This window comes from Aptenodytes forsteri, unplaced genomic scaffold (genome assembly GCF_000699145.1).
Source record: "Aptenodytes forsteri isolate BGI_AS27 unplaced genomic scaffold, ASM69914v1 Scaffold38, whole genome shotgun sequence".
Taxonomy (NCBI): Eukaryota; Metazoa; Chordata; class Aves; order Sphenisciformes; family Spheniscidae; genus Aptenodytes; species Aptenodytes forsteri.
This window is the reverse complement of record NW_008795704.1, coordinates 719304-738711: the sequence shown is the minus strand read 5'-3', so window position 1 is coordinate 738711 and position 19408 is coordinate 719304. Positions and strand designations below refer to the sequence as shown.

Below are 19408 nucleotides of genomic sequence, written 5' to 3'. Positions count from 1 at the left end.
GCTGAGTTACGACCCGGTGGCAGGGGCGGCGGTGCTGACTGAGAGGAATCTGGAAAGCAAACTACAGGCAAAATTCCCCGAGACACCTGCATGCTCCAGCCAGCACCCTGGGTCTGCACGCCAGGCCTCCCTGGCACCCCCGCCACAGATGGTGCCCGAGGCGCCACACGGCCAATGCTGATGCCGGTAATCCCGGCAGCTTCCTTATCACGCTGCTGCCCTGACCCTTCCCCGCACTCGTTTCGTGGCACCCTGGCGCACCCACAGATTATCAACACTGAAAATGTAAAGTAGCTCGCAGTGACCTGTTATTGCAGAGGCCATCTCTCTTGCATCCGATGTAGGAGGCTGCTTTCTGCAGCAAGCCTTTTTCACACAAAAACAGGTCGTGCCAATGGAGCCGTGAACAGGCAGAGCTGCTGGAGCGAGATGAGCGATACTCCCCACAACGGCAGGTTACCGTGAGGGATTCAGACGTAAATACCTGGAAACCAGCACCAGCAAGGGTCGTTCATCATCCCAAATCCCCGCTCAGTCACAAACATCATCCACGAAGGTGCTCCCAAAAGACATGATGCCACAACACTATCGCCCTCAAACAATGCTGCTGAAGACACCCAAACCCAACTCTTTCAAGATCTCATTCCCAAGACATCACAGACAATGAAAACAGATGCACCCCAGCTGCCAGACTCTCAGTTGCTCACAGCCGTGACAACCAGACACCACGGCCACCACAGATAGAGACATGCGTGCTCGTTTCCACATATCATGTCCACAAGTAACATCCCAGCATCCATGAGACCAGCTCTGCTGCAAAAGGCCTCTGCGTGCCACAAAGGCCCCAGAAGGGGCCTGAGGCGTTGGCTCCCAAATACGGTCCCCACAGAGTGTGGCTGGCAAAATCCCCACTGCCTCGATCCATCCCTGACAGTCTTCTCAGAGATGCACCTGCCACATGTGAAGCTCACACCTCAGTGCCCCTGATGGACTGGATATTTGCACCAGCACAGCTTTTGGGGGGAGCCCACTCACTGGCTCGCTGCTCCCAGCAACCCCACGGACTGCGGTTGTGCCAGGCACCTCCTCCTTGCTGACAGCCTGCCGCTCCTCTGCCATCACCAGCACCAACAGGGATGTCCCAGGAGATCCAAATCCCCATGCACCCCTGAGCTCCCTCCATGCTTCAGCAGTTCTGCGATGCCCGGCACAAGCTGCGCTTACTGCAATGCTGCACGGGCTCCCCAAGGGGAGGGTTACACGTTATCCCTCAGCAGTATGCACACACGCGTTGGGTTTACATGGCAAGGTTTTGGTAGCGGGGGGCTGCAGGGCTGGCCTCTGTGAGAAGACACCAGAAACTGCCCCCATGTTGGGCAGAGCCAGCTCCAGCTGGCTCCAAGACGAACCCACTGCAGCACAGCTGCAGCTGGGAGAGCTGAGTGAGAAAATGCATGAAACACCCTGCAGGCACCAAGGTCAGAGGAGGAGGGGGAGGAGGTGCTCCAGGCACCCGAGCAGAGATTCCCCTGCAGCCCATGCAGAAGACTATGGTGATGCAGGCTGTCCCCCTGCAGCCCATGGAGGACCACAGTGGAGCAGATACCCACCTGCAGCCCATGGAGGACCCCACACCAGAGCAGGTGGAGATGCCCTTAAGGAAGCTGCAGCCCATGGAGAGCCCACACAGGAGCAGGCTCTTGGCAGGAACTCCAGCCCATGGGAGAACCCCACGCTGGAGCAGGGGCAGAGCATGAGGAGGAAGGAGCAACTGACCCCAACCCCCATTCCCCGTCCCTCTTGCTTGCGGAGAGAGGAGGTAGAAAAGTCAAGTGTGAAGGTGAGCCTAGGAAGAAGGGGATGGTGGGGGGAAGGTGTTTTTGTGTCTCATTATCCTACTCTATTTTTGATTGGTAATAAATTAAATTAATCTTCCCCAGTTCCAGTCTTTTGCCCATGACGGTAATTGGCAAGCAATCTCCCTGTCCTTACCTCAACCCATGAGCTTTTTCATCATAATTTCTCCCCCTGTCCTGCTGAGGAGGGGGAGAGAGCGTGGCTGGGCAGGCACCTGGCAGCCAACCAAGGTCAACCCACCACAACACATTTCCAGGAGTTGCTGTGTTCTCATCACAACTTCCCCACCACAGTTCAGACATGTAGGAAAAAAAAAAAAAGAAAAAATAATCATCTTAACAAAAAGCCCTTTCTAGGTTTTTCTTGAGGTCTCCGTATGGAGCAGAGCTTACTTGTTCTACTGTCATGCTACAGTAATTGGCTTTTGTAAGCTTTCTCGCTTCTCAGCTCTTGTTGGGAAAGTGCACTTAACACTCGCTGCCTGTTTTTCATTTGGCTGAGTCTCTCTCCATCCCCTCTGGGTCTTTCCGAGATTTCCATCAGCGCTGTGCCCTCACCCTCTGAAATGAAACTGGCTGAGAGCTTGTCCCAGCCATTTAGAGGAAACACTCCTCTCCTTGGAAGGAACCTTAGGAGACAAGAACAGGCCAGATCTGTTAAGGAACACGACTGTATAAAATAGCCTCACACCTTCTCCATTTCCCTTCTCCCACGCAAATGACACCCAAATGTCACTGGTGCTTGTCCTTTTAAGGAATAATTCATCACCTGTCCATTCCGTACCTCTACCAGTGTCAAAAACTGCCCTATATAGCTTAATAGCCAGCTCATACCTAAAGAGCTTTTTGGGGAGGGGATGGAGTTGAAGGACATGCATTCTGCCCACAGGCCCAATACATCTGGAGTGTATTCCACAACCTCATCTGCCTGAGCCCCGTATCTACACGTTAACTAGCTGAAATTCTTGCGACTAAACTCTCGCAAAGCTGTTTTTCTGTTACTGGGAACCACGATGGATGACATGTAAGAGAAGGCAGGGAGGATGCTTGCAGCTTAAGTTCACTGTGCCGGAGCCGAGAGGCTGGGGAGCACTGCCGTGGAGTGCACGCGCAGGATAAACTGGGCTCCCCTGAACCAAAGGTTCCCCGTTACTCAGGTGTATTAACCTTCAAGATGAGGCACTGTGTGAGCCCCGTGCCCATCAGCCCTGCCCAGCTTTCTAGCTCAACCTGGCTGCAGGCAGGTTGGGAACCGCAAGTGTAATCTGTCTCTGACTCACCTGCCGTCTAATACACCTCTGGTCACTCGAGGAAGTTGAGAAGTTTTATGAGTTTGGCATCATGTTCATCTGACACCTGTTTTTCAAGAACTGCTACTTGGGTGATGAGTTATGTGCTTATCGTGAGCTTTGGACACTCAGTGTCAACTCAGTTTCTTTGGCCTTGAGACAGATTTAGACATGTTCAGCTTCTTTCATCTGAGATCCCAGCACTTCTTAGACACTTGCAGTTTCTTCATAGCAACTCCTTTTGTGTCCCCAGTTTCAGTTCTTACTGCTCCTCAAGTATCAAACAACAAAAAAAACCCTCCATGAGTCACAGGACAGGAACTTAAGAAGAGTATTTCCTAACAGGAAACTAAGTAGAAAATCAGTTTCAATTCCCCACACTGCTTAATTACACTCTAACCACAAATTTTCTTGAGGCCACATCTTAGTACAACACTTGGGATGTGGCAACCTAATATTAACATACTGCTCATATGTAAAGTGCTAGCAGATTTATGGTGTTCTCCCCAGTGGCGTTAATAACCTTTTAACTTTGACTCTCTGGAAAGCTGACCTGTAGTAAACACGGAAGCTCTGAATCCACTTCAAGCAGTGTTAAGGAGGCGATATTTTCAGTTGGAGAATTAGTGAAAATCCATTTGGCTGGGGAAAACCACTGTCCTAGCAGACAGGATGCAGTTTGCAAGACTTGGATACAATAGCCTCATTTCTCACTTCATGTTGCCCACGATGCTTCCCCCTCACTGGCAGTCTTACCTGCAAAAGGAAGTTTACAAAGAGAAAAGCCAGCCACGTTCTCACTGCTATGCCCCTCTACATCCCTTCGGGTTGGTAACTACAGTTTAAGTCTTTTAAAACGAAAGCTCTGGTATCAAAAAAGTCATTACAACTGAATCTGCACAAATTGGCCTACTTTTGTTTCTCCCCTAGAGCAGATGCACAACAAGAGCTATTTAAAAAGCCGAGTTCATGCCAGCTTTATGCTTATCTGTAGCGACAAAACCAGCATGAAGCCAGCCGGTACAAATCTGAGCCTGTCCAAAGCTGGTTTTGAATACACTTGCGCATCTGGGAGGAAGGCAGCCAGGACCAGCACGCTGCAGCTCGTGGCTGCAGTGCTGGGAGGTCAAGAACTGTGCTGGAGTCACACCTCCCTCTGGGGGCACGTCATCTCACTGCAGGGTCGTCTCCTTTTCAGTGTTTTTCGGTCACTTCATGTAATGTATTACTCACCTTCTCCTCCCAGAAACCGCATCTGACTGAAGTGCAAACTGTACAGAAACCTCAGGGGGAAACTTCAGACAGATCACATGAAAGATGATGAATTTAAACTGAAAAAATCCCAAAGAAATTTGAGGGAGCGCAAAAACGATTAACGTCTTTGACATTACAGAAAATGCAGACAGAAGGCATTGTTTAATGAATTACCACAGAAAGACCACAGGAAATACAGCAACACAGGTTAAAATACTTTTTAATTGTTTATTATAAAATACATATTTACATGTGAAGGCATTTTGAAACCATTACAAAATTGTCATATAAGCTATTGTTTTAGCTGTTCAACAAGTCCAAAAATATTTTTTCTACCACCACCTAAAAAGGTGAAAAAATCTGAACTGCATCCAGTTGTAGTACATTCATTTTTCTAATGAAAAAACACTACACCTAATGACAGCTAATAAGGATTTTAGCACCCTCCGTTTTCTACAGTTTCAGAGAATACAGCAACAGCATGGTGAGCAGATACGTGAGGAGAGATCTGCACATGATGTTGAATTAAAACCAAATCAACTAAACTCTCGTCATACAATATTGCTGAAAGACTTACGCTGCTAAGCCTGATCGTACATTTCCCATCCAGAAAGGTGGCAATCCTCCATGAAAATAAAGCAGACTCTGCCGAAAGCTAAATGAAGATTCCCCATTTCCCCCTCAACACAGGAGGCTTTTAGGGACTGGAGTATATACATTGAACAATTATAGCTGTAACAGCACTGATGAGCAGATCAAGACAGAAAGGTTGTTTCTTTTGTACTTTTTCATCTCAAGATCTGAAGACAAGTATTAAAAATTGAATAAAATGAGAGGAACTGAACAGAAGAATCTACGTGAAACCTAGTCCACTGCACGGCCATTTCCTCATGCTGCAGCTCTCTACGGTCAAATGTTTCAGAAATAAGCACCTTTTTTGGAAAGTAAAAAAATCAAATATTTAAGTAGTTGATAATTGAAAAACAAATTATGGAGTTTGTAAACTTTCTACTCACTGCCAAGTAGGGTCCCTGCACACATACCCTTTTAAATACATTTTTCCTCCATCATTGCTGGCCAGATTCATTAGCTGAGACTGCTTGAAATCACCAGAGTGTTCTTCCCTGGAACTGTGGTACAGCAGATCTTGCAGCACATACTAAACAAACCAAACAATGAAATGAACAGAGCTCCTTAAACAAGCCCTATGTAATAGTTCCTTTTTTTTTTTCTTCAGTTCACTATACACATAAACTGAAAAATACAGTGCTGAGAAGTTTCTCTATGGCTCTAATCTTAAATGCAATTATGAAATAAGATCAAGCTACTGATTTACAGTAATGAATAAACCTTGACTTTTCCCCATTTTGGTAAAATAAACCCTACCAAATCCCTCAGCAATAAAAACTTAGTTACAAGAATTGAATGCTGGAATTTACACATTTCCAACGAATCCAAGCCTTTAATAGCTATTAAAAAAAACCCCATATATACAAACATGCCTTACCTGATGGGCTTACATTCAGTGTAGATACTACACAAGAGGCTAAGATCTTCAGGAAAAAATAAAGAGATACAATTTGTTAAATGAATTTGTGCATTCGGACAGCTGTAAGATGGCCAAAGCCCCAGCTGTTTTTCAACTGTAACCAGCTTGTACTTCTTCATGGGTAAGCTGCAATATGTATGAACAGCTTCTACAGCAGGGTTGCTATCAGGCTTCCAACAGGAAAGGAGCAGCTCCCGTGGCAGCATTCACTGTCTCGAGAGAAAGGTAATTCAGACTCACTGAACCGTATCTCAGTGCTTTATCCTATGTCAGTGTCCAATTTAAGTCACTGCTATTTGTACTTTTTGATTATTGCCTTTGTTATTGCAAAAGCTGTCTGATCCATGTCGTAACATACACTTTTACTGAAGTTCTGACAGGAGATGGAGCACAGCACAAGTCATACAGTTCAAAACTGCTCAGCTCTTCCTGAGGCTAAATGATCAATTCGTTCTCCACTCCAGTTACTCCACAGTAAAATAATGCATAAAATTCCACATTCTTTTAAAATAAGGCACTTCTGAAGTTTCTTCCCCAAATACCAAAAGCTTGAGGAAACTTAACTGACTTCACTCATTTCCTTATGACTCTTATTCCAAAAATAAAACCAGTATTACTAGAAGCTGAGTTACACTCAGAACTCACGATGCTCTAAATTAGGCTGGAGAACATCCAATATGGCTTTCTACAGATTTTGCTAAAACATCTCAAATAGAGTAACTTATAGCACAGCATGGCCTTTGGGAATGAAGATCATCACCACCTCTCATTCTCTGGCATTTACTACTTAATCCTTGCTTTTTGCATCCTGTGGAAGTCAGGTAAAAGTTCAATGTTAAAGAAACTTGGCAGTTGTCTGTATACAAAAGCAAGAAATAAATAGCACAACAGCTGTATCCAACTCCATAGCTTTTAAATCCCACAGAAAACCGGCAGTTTTAATGATTTGCTCTTTCACTAACAACATCCTGGAGACGTTTAAGTAGAACGTCATCATTTTCCTGGCAGAGTCGCTTCGTAGGGGATTCAGTGTCACTATCAATTGTTATTGCTCGTTTCTTACTCCTGTGTTCACCTTGTTTTATCATATTGTTGATGTCCTTCAAACTCTGCGATCAAGATAAAAAAATCATTAATTACTATGACTCCATTTCAAACTTGCTCTGGTTTTCAATTATCTGAGAACAAAAAGTTTTTCTGAACCTCTTTGCTGAGCGAGTGATGGATTCTACATGAAGAATTCTACCCTTCACCGCAAGCTGAGAGACTAGTTCAATGAAACCTCACTGCATTAGAACACATCCTAATTAAGAGATTAATTAAGCCTCCCTCAAATCGACCCCTTTCAATCTTTTTGCTTTCTACCTTGGAAGGGCTCCCATTAAATTTATACAGCAGTGCAGTTCGAGGTGTCAAGCAGGCACCGTTCTTGTGAGGCGAAATGTAAACAGAGTGCTGTTGAGAGATCCGCCGAGGAGACACTGGCTGTTGTTTAATGTTGGGGAATGGAGACAAGGGAGGGGCTTCCATCTGCAAGAGAGGACAAATTTGGGTAAGAGCTGAATCAGAAGATATTTAGGAGCAGTAACTTCACAGAAGGAAAGATTAATACACTTCCAGGTCGTCTTTAGAAGATTTCATCCCGTAACAGTTAAACAACAGATCAAGTGTCCACCAAACAACAGAACAAATTTATTTTCCAGATGTGTTACACACATGCTCCACAGCATTTGAGCAAATGGGTGTTGCATTGATATAAAGAAGCTGAAACCGGGGTTGTAAACTGAACTACATCTGCATTTGTCCTCTTGAAAGGCTGTTAAAGCAAGTCCTCATACCTACAACTATTTGACTTCTGTAACCACACCAGGTGAATAACAGAACAAAGTTATTGACATGTTTAACTGTCAGGAAAAACGACTCTGTGTCCAATTATTAGATAGAGCAAAATTCCAAAATACTTTACTTACTACATGATCCTGGTTTGTGATATCGTACTTCAGTGCAAATGATTTTACTCTTCCTACATAGACTGCATTGTAAAATTTAATAAGATCTCCTCTCTCCTCTGTTCCCAACTCACTGGAGTTCTCTGCTGCAGATCGTCCTGAGGAACTGCCAGTTTTCACAGACGAGTCTAACAATAAGAGAGAGCTTCAGATTTCAGAAACATAGTATCAGCAAACTGGGTGCTTCAGATTCAAACTTACAATATCCAGCTGACAAGCACTTGTCCATAAATTGACTAGTTAATGAGATGAATTAAAGAAATGTGCTTCAGACAGGAGCAGGGTGTGCTGTAGGTGGTTAGGAACATTAGGAAGAGCTATGAATTGCTGCTAGCAGGCTGGTGGATTATGGCTAAAAAGGCCAACATAAATCTTTATTCCAAACTTGGAAATAGCTGTAGCAAAAAATTGTAGCACTATTGACCCCTTTTCCCATGCTTATTTTGGGGAGTGGTACAAAGCCATTGGTTGCTTTTAAAACTAAGTTTTAAGCAGTCTGACAACTCCCAGCTTTTAGGTTCCGTGAAAGTTTCTAGTGATCAGCTGGCAAAGAATAGCTTCGTACTCAACTCATGTCTGCTGCAAGGAAGCCATGACACCATTTGTTCAGGCATATTACGAAATGGCTGTTCAGTGGAACAATCTGCAGCCACACAGCAAGTATATTTCTGTTAATATTCTCTCTCCGCTAATTAAGCCGGACCACTACTGAATACAACCTTCTATGTTTCATCCTCCGTACTGTTTACTGCCAAGCAAAACAGGGCAACACAGAATAAAGCCTCTTCCAATCAGTGCATTACAAGACAAACGTCAAAAGCTTCAGCTGATACCCATAAGTGTAACTCCTTAGTGCGTCTGCCTTGTGTCACAACACAAGCATACGTTCCTGTAAGCTGGTGTCGAAAGAGCGGGAGTTAGTACTAGGTAAAGGAGACACAAGTCTATTAACTGAAGAAAAAGTCTGGCAGGAAAAGCAACTGAAGGACTTTGTAACCAAGTACATTTGTTTGACAAAACACTGAAGCCCAGTGCCACTTCAGATGCTCTACAAGATCCAAGAATTGTGCAGCTGCTAGACAGGATGCTGAACCTACAGGAGATCAGCACTTTCCTGGACCCCGGTGGAATCCTCAAAAGGCATTTAAAAGATGGCTCTAATACTTGTTCAAGCAGTTGAATTCCGCCCACAGTGGAAATTTACCATACAGAACAGTCTTCTAAATTTCTGCGTGCGTCCTGGCTGCAGATCTGCTCTGCTCATGGGTTCATACATGGGCTTGTGATCTCTCAGTTTCCTGACACCTCATTAAAAACAGGCATGGCACAATTTTCATGCTTTTCTCAAATACTACTCTTACCCCTTTTCTCCTCTAATCCAGAGAAAAGAAAATATCAACTATTTAAAAGAAACCTGAATATAAGAAAATGGTGGTCTTGGAGAGTCACCATTTTTATTTTCTGAAAAAAGTTCTCCCTATTTAAGCCTTCAGGATAGGTGATATTAAGAAAAAAAACCTGTCATAATATTCCAGATACTGTTACATCTTTCCTTGTTAACCAACATTGCTGTCCAAGAAGAACTACAATATCACTGACACACTAAGGAAACACTTCAGCCTCGAGCAACCAGATTTAAGGAAACAAAATTAAAAATTTTTTCCAACTAGGAAGCGTATTTTCCATATCTAACAGACAGGAGGGCTACTGACAAGACGGTTTCTTTTTCAACAATACATTTATTTTTCTTTAATACATTTAAAACTGTAAAACTTGCTTCATTTCTTCTTATTACTTGACAGTTCAGTTCTTTAAAAACCCACAAGTACATTTTTAAAAACAGCAGATTACTTTGCTGTACCTACCTTCTGCCATCTCCACATCTTGGTTTGCATTTTTGTCCAATAGGACATCGGCAGAAATATTTCTCAACAAGACACTCCTATAAACCTACAGGACACCGGGGAAAAACACTCTTGTCAAGGAAAACAAGGCAGTCAGAAGACTAGATGAAATTCATCTGAGTAAGAATGAATATAACACTGAAGAGGATTTGACTTTTCCCTTAACAGCATAAACATTTGAAAAGCCACCTCCACCTGAGAGTTATAAAAAGGAAAGACAATACTATTTACTCACATGGCTGTTTGCTTGTGGCTGATTTCTGTAACTTTTCATTATGTCCTGAAAAGTTCTTTCCTCTTTGGTTACCTGGAAAAGAAAAGGGTATTGAAGACCAAGTGCAAGCAGCAAGGTCAGGCTGCTCAGGTCCGGTCTATTCAATTAGCTTCCCTCTATACAGCTTTTTCATGAGTATACTATGAATACATAATTTTAAAGGTTCTGGTGATGAGAATATGAAAAACCAAGCATTTTTCTTGTTCAGGCATTCCTTGTTTCTTAGCTACTAAAGCCTTTTGTTGCTTTATGATGCTTAGGAATTATTCCTTTTCTGACTTTTCTTCTAGTGACACTAAAAATTAAAGAAGGGAAATACTATTAAGTCAAAAACGTATTTGTAAATTTGAAAACTGGACCCCTTAACTTTTCTAAACAGAAAGTGAGGAAATACTGAACAAAACACTAGACAGGTATATAAACACATGCAATTTCAGCTTTCTTTCGTACTTCAAAATAGCTCTCTGTTAAAGGACTTTGTTTTTCAACCATGCATCTGTAATTTTAATAGTAGATGAGCAACAATTTTTGTAGTAGGAGCCAGGAGAGAATGTATCAAGGTCTCTGGCTGAATTGTCAGGTCTCACACTGCACTGGAGACAGCACTCAGAAGACTGTATTTAAAAAAAAACCCAACAACTGACAAACTACATGATAAAATACAGAACACTCACTATTCAATGGGTTTGCTTTTCTACAGCTATCAGTATCGATGTCAAATGAGCCTAAGCTACGCTACAGTTAAGAGCACAGGTAGTTGCAATTTGAACATCAGTTTCCCTCCACAGATAGTGCTCCTCTTCATTTGTCTTCCTCAAGAAGAAAACGTAATCCATCCCCAATGTTTTAGAGGAGCCTGAATTTGTGTCTGAATCAGACTTGATGGCCATTGTAACCATCAGCTCTCAAGTTTGAGTCAAACCAATATTCCAGATTCATAATCCAACTTAGTGACACCTTAAATCAATGATGGAAAATTGAATAAGAAATGAAGAAGTATGAGTAACAGGCAACCAGCTCAATTCCTCAACCTGAATCTTCCAAAGCTAAGAGGACTTTTCTGGAATAGAAACTTTCCATCCATACATAAGGTTGTGAGCTCCTGCAGATTTTTGCACCTGCATAATCCTGTAACTGTAACGGTGTTTTTAGTTCAGATTACATAGATCATGAAGATGGCGAACAGGATAGAAAACACAAATATGGGGCAATGAGACCACACGCTGCTTTGTCTATGCTGACCAGTGCTCAGTGTGAATGTGCTGAGGAAGAGAAGAAAAATCCTCTCTTAACCAAGTGGCTGGTTGATGGGAACTTATTAAGATTATGCAAAAAAAGGAAAAAATATACTGGGACTTCATCCACTTCCTGAAAGGACTTTTCCCTTCCCTCCAGTAATATGACATGAATAAAGCAATCAAATTGTAAACTGTGAACACAATTTACATTTTCAATGGACATAAAATTCCCTGAATTTCTTAAAACTACACGTTACCTTTGCCATGATATAAAAGGCACAGAGGAGGAGCTGGTCCAAATGTCTGTCCTTCATTAGATCAGCACAATGAACCAATGTGAATTCAAAGCATGTCCATATCTTCCTGCGCAAGTCATTGGAAACATCCAATTTTAAGCACAGATCACGTAAGCGCACACTTGCCAGATGATAAACCTGGAAGAAAAAGACACACAGTAAACAGTCAAGCCAAACAAGCTTAACCTATTCTGCAAAAATGAAAGTCCTCAAAGTAGAGCTGTTCTGTATTTGAATAATTCATTTCTGCAAAATTTCCCCCCTCTGCCCAAGACAATGTCTTCAAAGACTAAGTTGTCAACTCTGTTCAGGTGTTGGATCTCTAACGCATGTAGGAAATCCGCTTAAAAACATTATGACTACAGTCATATCACACTCTCATTCTAATGGAACACTTCCAACAAGCACAAAGAAGGGACATACTTTAATTATGATTAAGTATAATCTTAGATTAGCAAGCTGACGGATTTTTTTTTTCTTTTTGATTACCAAAAATGTGTCTCAAAACCTGAGATAACTATCAAGTGCAACATTAGCCTTCTTCCATTTATTTCAGAAGTTCTCACTTCATGGATAGTCATTAGGCACATTCTTTATGTTGGAAAGCAGAAAGAATTAATTTCATTTTCACTTGCTCTACTGAACAGGAACAAGAAAGGAAAGTATGGAAAAACCATCATTTTGAATATGACGATCACTGTAAATAGAAGGTCAACATCTAAAGACAAATTTAAGTGAAGATTTTAGTTCTCCTTCATAACTAAGAGGAATATGTTGCCTATCACATGGTTTGTCAAATACATGGCTACAGCTGAAGTATTCCCCAACTGAGAATAAAGCTTCCAAAATGCAGTCTGAGTTCATGCCTGGCAGCTGGCTAATCAATTTTTAATCTGTTCTCAGAGAGACAGACTGTCACTATCAAAATTAAAGAACCAATAGTTCAGACACAGGATGTGGCTTACAAGTGTTTCCAGGAATTAGTTTCTGTATTAAGATTTAACTTAAAGATTGTTCAATGTAGAATTCTCTAGGTTTACAATACCCTAAAATAATACAATACCCTAAAAGGGGAAAACCTCTGAAAATAACCTCTCTAGTAAGAAAGTAAGAGCAAAAAAATCTTCTAATATTTTTGAGAGATTAATTTAGGCATATGTTCTTTGCAGGCATTTAGGCAAGCTACCCCTGCCTCCTCCAAAGACCCCTCACACACTCCACATTAGAAATGAAAGCAACTAGAAACAAGTAATCTGAATTTTCTCTGAAGCATACCCAGTTCTTAACTTACCTCTTAAATCCTTCATTATTTCAATTAAGTTCCTTCTTTCTAGAAACTTTTAGATAGCGTGTTATTCATCACTGCTTTCTGAGGCCCCATGCCAGCAAGATCAGCACTACTGGGTAGACCTCAGAAAACTGCAAATGAGAATCTCCAGATGCAGGATCCGAAACAGTGCAGTTTTGAATGAGCAAGACACAGGAGAAAAATCTCATTTCTGGTATGTCTAACCCTTGCAAATGTGGGAGGCAGTAAAAATAGACAAGAGAAGTAAAAACTACTGATATTTCTTAGGTACTCACTTACAGAAGCTGCTAATTAAAAGAAAAAAAAAGCACAAAGCATCTCATGGGGAGGGGAAGGGGGAAAATTGGGTTCTCTGCAACACTTGACAACATCTTTTCCCCTTCTCCTCCCAGGTATATAAGAACTGCTCGTGCCAAAGGAAAGGTACGTGAAGACTGAAAGGTAATGAAAACTGCACAAGGAGGCAAGTTTCAGCATGGCCACGAACAGAAGTAAAGCATGACTTCCTAATAAAGACACTTACTTTTCTGTAAAACAGTGCCAAGGATCCTGTTTTCTTTGGTTTGCTTGCTGATGACAGGTGCACTTCTTGTGCGTGATTCACTTGAGGGTGGCAGGGAGCCTGAGCCTCCATTTTACATGGCTGACCTAAATTCATTGAAATGGGTATCAATGTGATCCCACCCATTTCATTTGCAATACCTGGAGATGATATACACATCCAGAAATAAACCGTTTGCTCTCCTCATGCTGCAGAGTTAAACCGCAAATCATAAATTCATTCAAAAACATTTCATACTAAAGACATCTCATCCTTCTGTACGGGATGCTAAAAAGACTTTGTCCCTCAGAGTCTTCAGAAATGATTAAAAATTACATTTCTGGTAGTGCTTAAAGGAAGAATATGAACATGAACGATTATTTCTAAAACTATCTGAAAGTACAAAGTGCACAAGAAGTCACAACTTCTGTAGTCAGTGTTCCACTCTTTTGGGGGAGGTGGGCATTCCCTTTCTTTTTTTTGTATTATTCTGCAAACCTGACAGCACATCGTATAGAATCCTCATTAGTTTCCTCAGTAGTCAAATTCTCTTGCTGAAAATCTCCTTAAACATGAGAAGTGGAGATATTTTTCTTTTCATCTTTATCTATAGATCCAGTTTTTAAATTAAAAAAGGCTATAAAACTCATTTCTCATGTATCATTTTCAGAAATGTTCAAGCATCACCCAACTTCACCAAAACAAAAATCCCCCACTATTTTACTAACCTTAATACATAGCCCTTATCCAGAAATTCCAGAGCCTTTTAAGATTATAATAGACCAAAGTTAAGACAAACAGTAGTAAATAATTATTGGAGCTGAGAATCAAAGCTTCGCTTAATCTGTGGTGAGGCGTAACTGAAGAAGCAAGAATTCCACAACATTGTTCACAAGGAGGAATCCTCAGGATGCTTGTCAGATATCTCCACGGAAGGAGATGTCAGTATAAACTTAAGCCTTTTTTTTTTTAATAAAGTGATACATGTTCTTTTAAAAAAGAAAAAGCGATACATGTTCTTTTAAAAAAGAAAAAGCGATACATGTTCTTTTAAAAAAGAAAAAGCGATACATGTTCTTTTAAAAAAGAAAAAGCGATACATGTTCAAGATGCACGGTTGGTCTAAGCAGATCTTACGAGCAAGCAAAACATCTAGCAGAGAAGAAAGATAGGAAGAATTCGTACCGTGCAGTGGGATGGTAACCTTCTGTCCTGTTTTTCCCGGTACTGTAGCTGTTGTCATGGTCAGTACTGTTTGGCCAGGAGAAACTGACACATTTTCAGCAGCAATGCTTGATGCTGGAGCAATTGTTAACTTAGTTCCTTCTGTCAAAATTTTTTCCATCTGCATTTCTTTGGGGCTGTCATCTCCAAAGAGCCTTCTCTTAGCACTTCCAGCTGTAGGAGAACTGTAGCGCTCATGAACAGAGATTGGTGACAATGGCTGCATGTCTAGTATGCAAAGGAGAAAGAAAAAAACACACTTAAGAGGAGCAGCTTAATAGGAATACTTCTCCACAGGAGGGGAAAAGGCTAACCTTCAAACTACAAAACCAGAGTACAAGAAATCACTTCTAGTTAAGAACTAATCTTACAGTTCACTGTTCCTAGGCGATATGAACAAGACCAGTAGTCTAATTGTCTCCTTTTATTTTGTAGTCATCCCAGACAGCTCAGTTTTGCAATCAGGTACTACATGGACGACAAGAGTAACCAAGCTAATTTGCAGAGATCGAGGAACACGCAGGGTTACAGATACTTACTCCAGTCTGCTTAGCAGATCAGCAATATTTGCGAGTGCTATTCCTCTGAACACATTCCTCTATAGGAACACTGACCACATTCCCTGGATGTGCTGTCTTCTGTATGTTCTGGCTTTTAAATTCTCTCTAAACTAACCCCAGTCAGAAGCCTCCACCCTCGTCCACCACCAGTTCCTCGCAGGCTTTTCTGTTGCTTTCAAACATTTGCTCCAGTAGTTACACTGAAGTACACAATACTAATTTACAAGCTTCTGTTCCTTTGGCTTTTTGCATTTCTGCTGAAGTCTGCTAGCCACTTGTGAGGATACCAATGACAGCAGTTTCCTATTTCCCATGAAGCAGAAACCTTCTGGATAACTGGCCAGGTAAGACTGATTGGAGACCTTAATTCTAACTCTGCCAGGATGGTTTTCTTGGTACCAGGGGCAAATAAACATTTCCAATCCCCACCATTTTCCATTTGAAGCTAGGAGGAGCGTTTGGTACCAGATTCTCATATACAAGATAAAGTCTCACACAGCCCTACCCATATGTAAGACACCATCTCCAAGTTGCTTTCCCTTTCATCAAACAACTAACTATAACACCTACAGCAACCGCTTATACATCTCTTTCCTAATAAGTATTTAAAAAACAAAAGACAAACAGTCTTGTAATGCAATTTGCCAGACAAACACAAAAGGAGACAACATCACAACACCAAGCAGTCCACAGTGCACCAGCAAGAACCTACAGATTATTGTTTGGGATACAACGAAAGCAGCAATTCCTAACTAGGGAAGTATGAAAAAAGCAACAGCAGTGCTGCCACTGCCTCTTCACCCCCACTGTCAAGAGACAGTTCTGTGTGATACCTAGGAATCTGCAAAGAGCAAGGCAGTTGTTCACAGGAAAGAATACTGAAGACAAAGTATTGTCCTCCCCTCCCGCAAAAAAAGTTCTGTAGGAAGGAGGAATAAATGCAGCAAACTCACTGAGAACAAAAAAAAAAACCCCACCAAAACCCCACACACAAAAAACCCAAAACCTGGAAAAATCTGAACAGCAAAGGACAATAAGCCATCAGATGACAACCCACCCGAGAGCAAGGTAACCCTTGCATCAAAACAGCAGCAGAACCTGCTCCAGTTCCAAAGTGAAGCATTATCACCAACGTCTGCTGCCAGTAAGACACAGCAATGGTTTGACCAGATGCATCTAGACTTTCCCTTGATCAAATAAGAGGCTTCACAATTCTGAATACTTAATTCAGATTCAAGATTGCTTTTTGCAATTATAAAGGAGTCTAAACCCCCTCTCCCCAAATTCATACATTCAAATCATATCAGAAACCTTGAACATACCCCGTCTTAAACTCCCACCAAGATCTGTCCGAACCTCTTTTACTCGAGGATGAATTATAGGAGATATTGGCATCATAGGCAAATGCCCAAGCCCACTTCCTCCATTGCTTGCTTCGAAATTACTGGGAAATATTACCTGAGAAATAAGAAATGCCTGTGTAAGATAACAAATACATTTCCCTTCTTTTTGCCAATCTATTAATAGAAGTTTTTCTGCAGCAATTGTCTCATTTGAACAGTTTTCTGTATAAAGCAACAGTAAGAAAAAGAACGTGAATTTCCTAATAAAAGGAAAACAGGTAACATACTTCTTCACAGGTTGGAACCTTGTTTTCTGAGGCCTGGAGGGCGCTCCAGAGTGCCGAGTCCTGAGTCCAGGCGAGACTCTCGAGAATTTGCTCCTCAATGCTGTTGAGGTGCTTCACCATGTCTCTGGAAAGTCCTTCCTCAGACCGAATCAGTACTTCAATTACCTAATGGTAGCAAGACACACACACAAAAGCAAAGTCGTATTGCTCATCCTTAACACTATAAAATCATTATTCATTTCAGGATCCTGTTTCAAAACTTCTCTTCAACATAGAATGCTCCAGCCTCCTCCTTGCATCTTAATCTTCCCCAGCCCTCTTCTGATCCCTCTTTTTTTAACCCCCTTCCCCAAAGGCAATCCAGGAGTTGGAAATGGACAGCAGATGTCCCATCAATGCAGAACAACCCACTCACAGGGTTTTTGGTTTGTTTTGTTGTTTTTTTTTTTTTTTTTAAGGTCCTCTCTCACCATCACTAAGCATGTACAGAATGAAAGCCCTAAGCACAGAGAGCGCTCATCCAGCACACGCAGCATACCTAGGATATAAGCGGGTATATCTGCTTAGGATGGGTACTTGAGAACCCCAGCATTTAAGCTTTCCTTCCTTTCAAACAAGCAGCCCATAATGAAAAGGGTTGAAACCCACTGTTTTAAAGTTTTGTTTAAGAAAAGGTTAGAACCCTTAACATGTACAAATCGGGGTTGAAGAGAGTTGAAAGGGCCCTTGAAATATCATACTCCACCCCTATGCTCCCATGCAAGATCCACTTTATTTATGTTATTTCTGACAGAGGAACATTCAGCCTGTTTTTCTAAAGCTCCAGAGATGGAAGTGCCCTAAAACTTCCCTGGAGGACTTATTGATGTGTTTACTTATTTATACTACAGAAACTAAGCACCCAAAGAACAAAGTTACAAATGGCACAAGTGGAATAATAACTATTGGCTCTCTTGTGGAATAATAAATATTGGCACTCATGTGAAGTCTTTGTGATGGCCATTTTTTTCAAGTAAGAATGCCACAAGAATGTACACTGAATAGCAAAGAAAACTGAAATCAAACGTTCCACAAAGTTGGATCTGCACCAGTGCATCTGGTATTGATACAGTCTACCAACAGCGACAGCAATATGAACAGATTTGTTTCAGTTTCACTACTGCCCTACATCTGAGGATTAAAGAAGGAAGAAGGGAGAACAGAATATAAAACAGCTTTCCCAAAGGGTTCAATTTTTTGGTTGTTATAATCTAAACAGAACTACTTCTGATTTATTCAAGACTAACCACAGTAAGCTGTTAGGTATCTAGTAAAAACAGGAGGCATATGAACAGATGATAAAAGGATCAAACAAGTCAAAGAACAGAAATGACATTGGAGGCAGGGGGGAATGAGGTTAAAAAAAAGAGCAAGAACAGAGAACACCCAGGAAAAGAGATTTTATCTTCCGTTATATAAAACAAAACAGAGAAAAAAAAAATTTAACAAAGCAAGCCTGTGATAATTAGTAGTAGCCAAAAGCAACAAAAGATTATTATTGCTATTTTATCACTAATAAGCAGAACTATATCCTGCAGTCAGTAAACGTGAATATCATCAAAATACACGCTTGAATGCTTTAGTCTACTAAAAGTGTATAATACATTAAGAACTAGAAGTTGATCAACAGCACATTACAGTTAAGTACCATTTACAAAATTGTTTTCTTGCTTTAAATTTCAGCTTCACCTCTGGCAGTTACTCCAGTAACGAGCCATTTTTAACACAGATCCAGTCCTAAGACAGTATTTATTTACCTTATAGAAATAGAATGGCCTGAGGTCAAGAACTTCAATGATCCAGGGAAAGGTACGAGGCGAGCTATATGCAAAAAGCACGATCTCCAAGCAGCATGCCACAAGAGAGCGGTGAAAGACATCTTGTTCCAAGAGAGCCTGAAGAGATTACAGAAAGTGTCAATGATCTGAGGTTTGGGACAGAAGTTTGAATTTTGTGGCACTAATACTACATAGCTTATTGCTGGAGAGAAGAGCTACTGCTTTTTTCTACCTTCCACGGTCTCCTCTTTTTACAGGGAAGCTTAGAACGGTAAAGACTAGAAGTAGACTAACAGCGCCAAAACCATCACATTTTTCATGCTATGGCCAAATGAATTGGCCTTTTTGAATCACAGAGCAGAGCAAATGCATTGCTGTCAAACATGAAGTATAGATATTGTTAGTTGGATAAAGAAGAGAATAAAAGCTATCTTTCCATAAAGTCATGATTCTAGAAGGCAACACAAATTAACATAGAATCATAGAATCACAGAATCATTAAGGTTGGAAAAGACCTCTAAGATCATCGAGTCCAACCGTCAACCCAACACCACCATGCCCATTAAACCATGTCCCTAAGCGCTGCATCTACACGTCTTTTAAATACCTCCAGGGATGGGGACTCCACCACTTCCCTGGGCAGCCTGTTCCAATGTTT

General features: G+C 41.5%; 1 protein-coding gene across 1 annotated transcript in view; it reads right to left on the bottom strand.

The window, feature by feature from the left end:
• Positions 1-5635: 5635 nt before the first annotated feature.
• RBL1 (RB transcriptional corepressor like 1) overlaps positions 5636-19408 on the bottom strand; it is a 28052-nt gene continuing 14279 nt past the window's right edge. Inside the window, exons 11-21 of the mRNA XM_009283252.1 lie at positions 18730-18867; positions 16934-17098; positions 16626-16761; positions 14705-14971; positions 13502-13626; positions 11631-11807; positions 10097-10168; positions 9823-9907; positions 7919-8085; positions 7314-7478; positions 5636-7057 (exon numbers count right to left, since the gene is read on the bottom strand). Coding sequence (XP_009281527.1) covers positions 6887-7057; positions 7314-7478; positions 7919-8085; positions 9823-9907; positions 10097-10168; positions 11631-11807; positions 13502-13626; positions 14705-14971; positions 16626-16761; positions 16934-17098; positions 18730-18867 — 1668 coding nt within the window. The 3' untranslated portion in view covers positions 5636-6886. The remainder of the gene's footprint in view (positions 7058-7313; positions 7479-7918; positions 8086-9822; positions 9908-10096; positions 10169-11630; positions 11808-13501; positions 13627-14704; positions 14972-16625; positions 16762-16933; positions 17099-18729; positions 18868-19408) is intronic.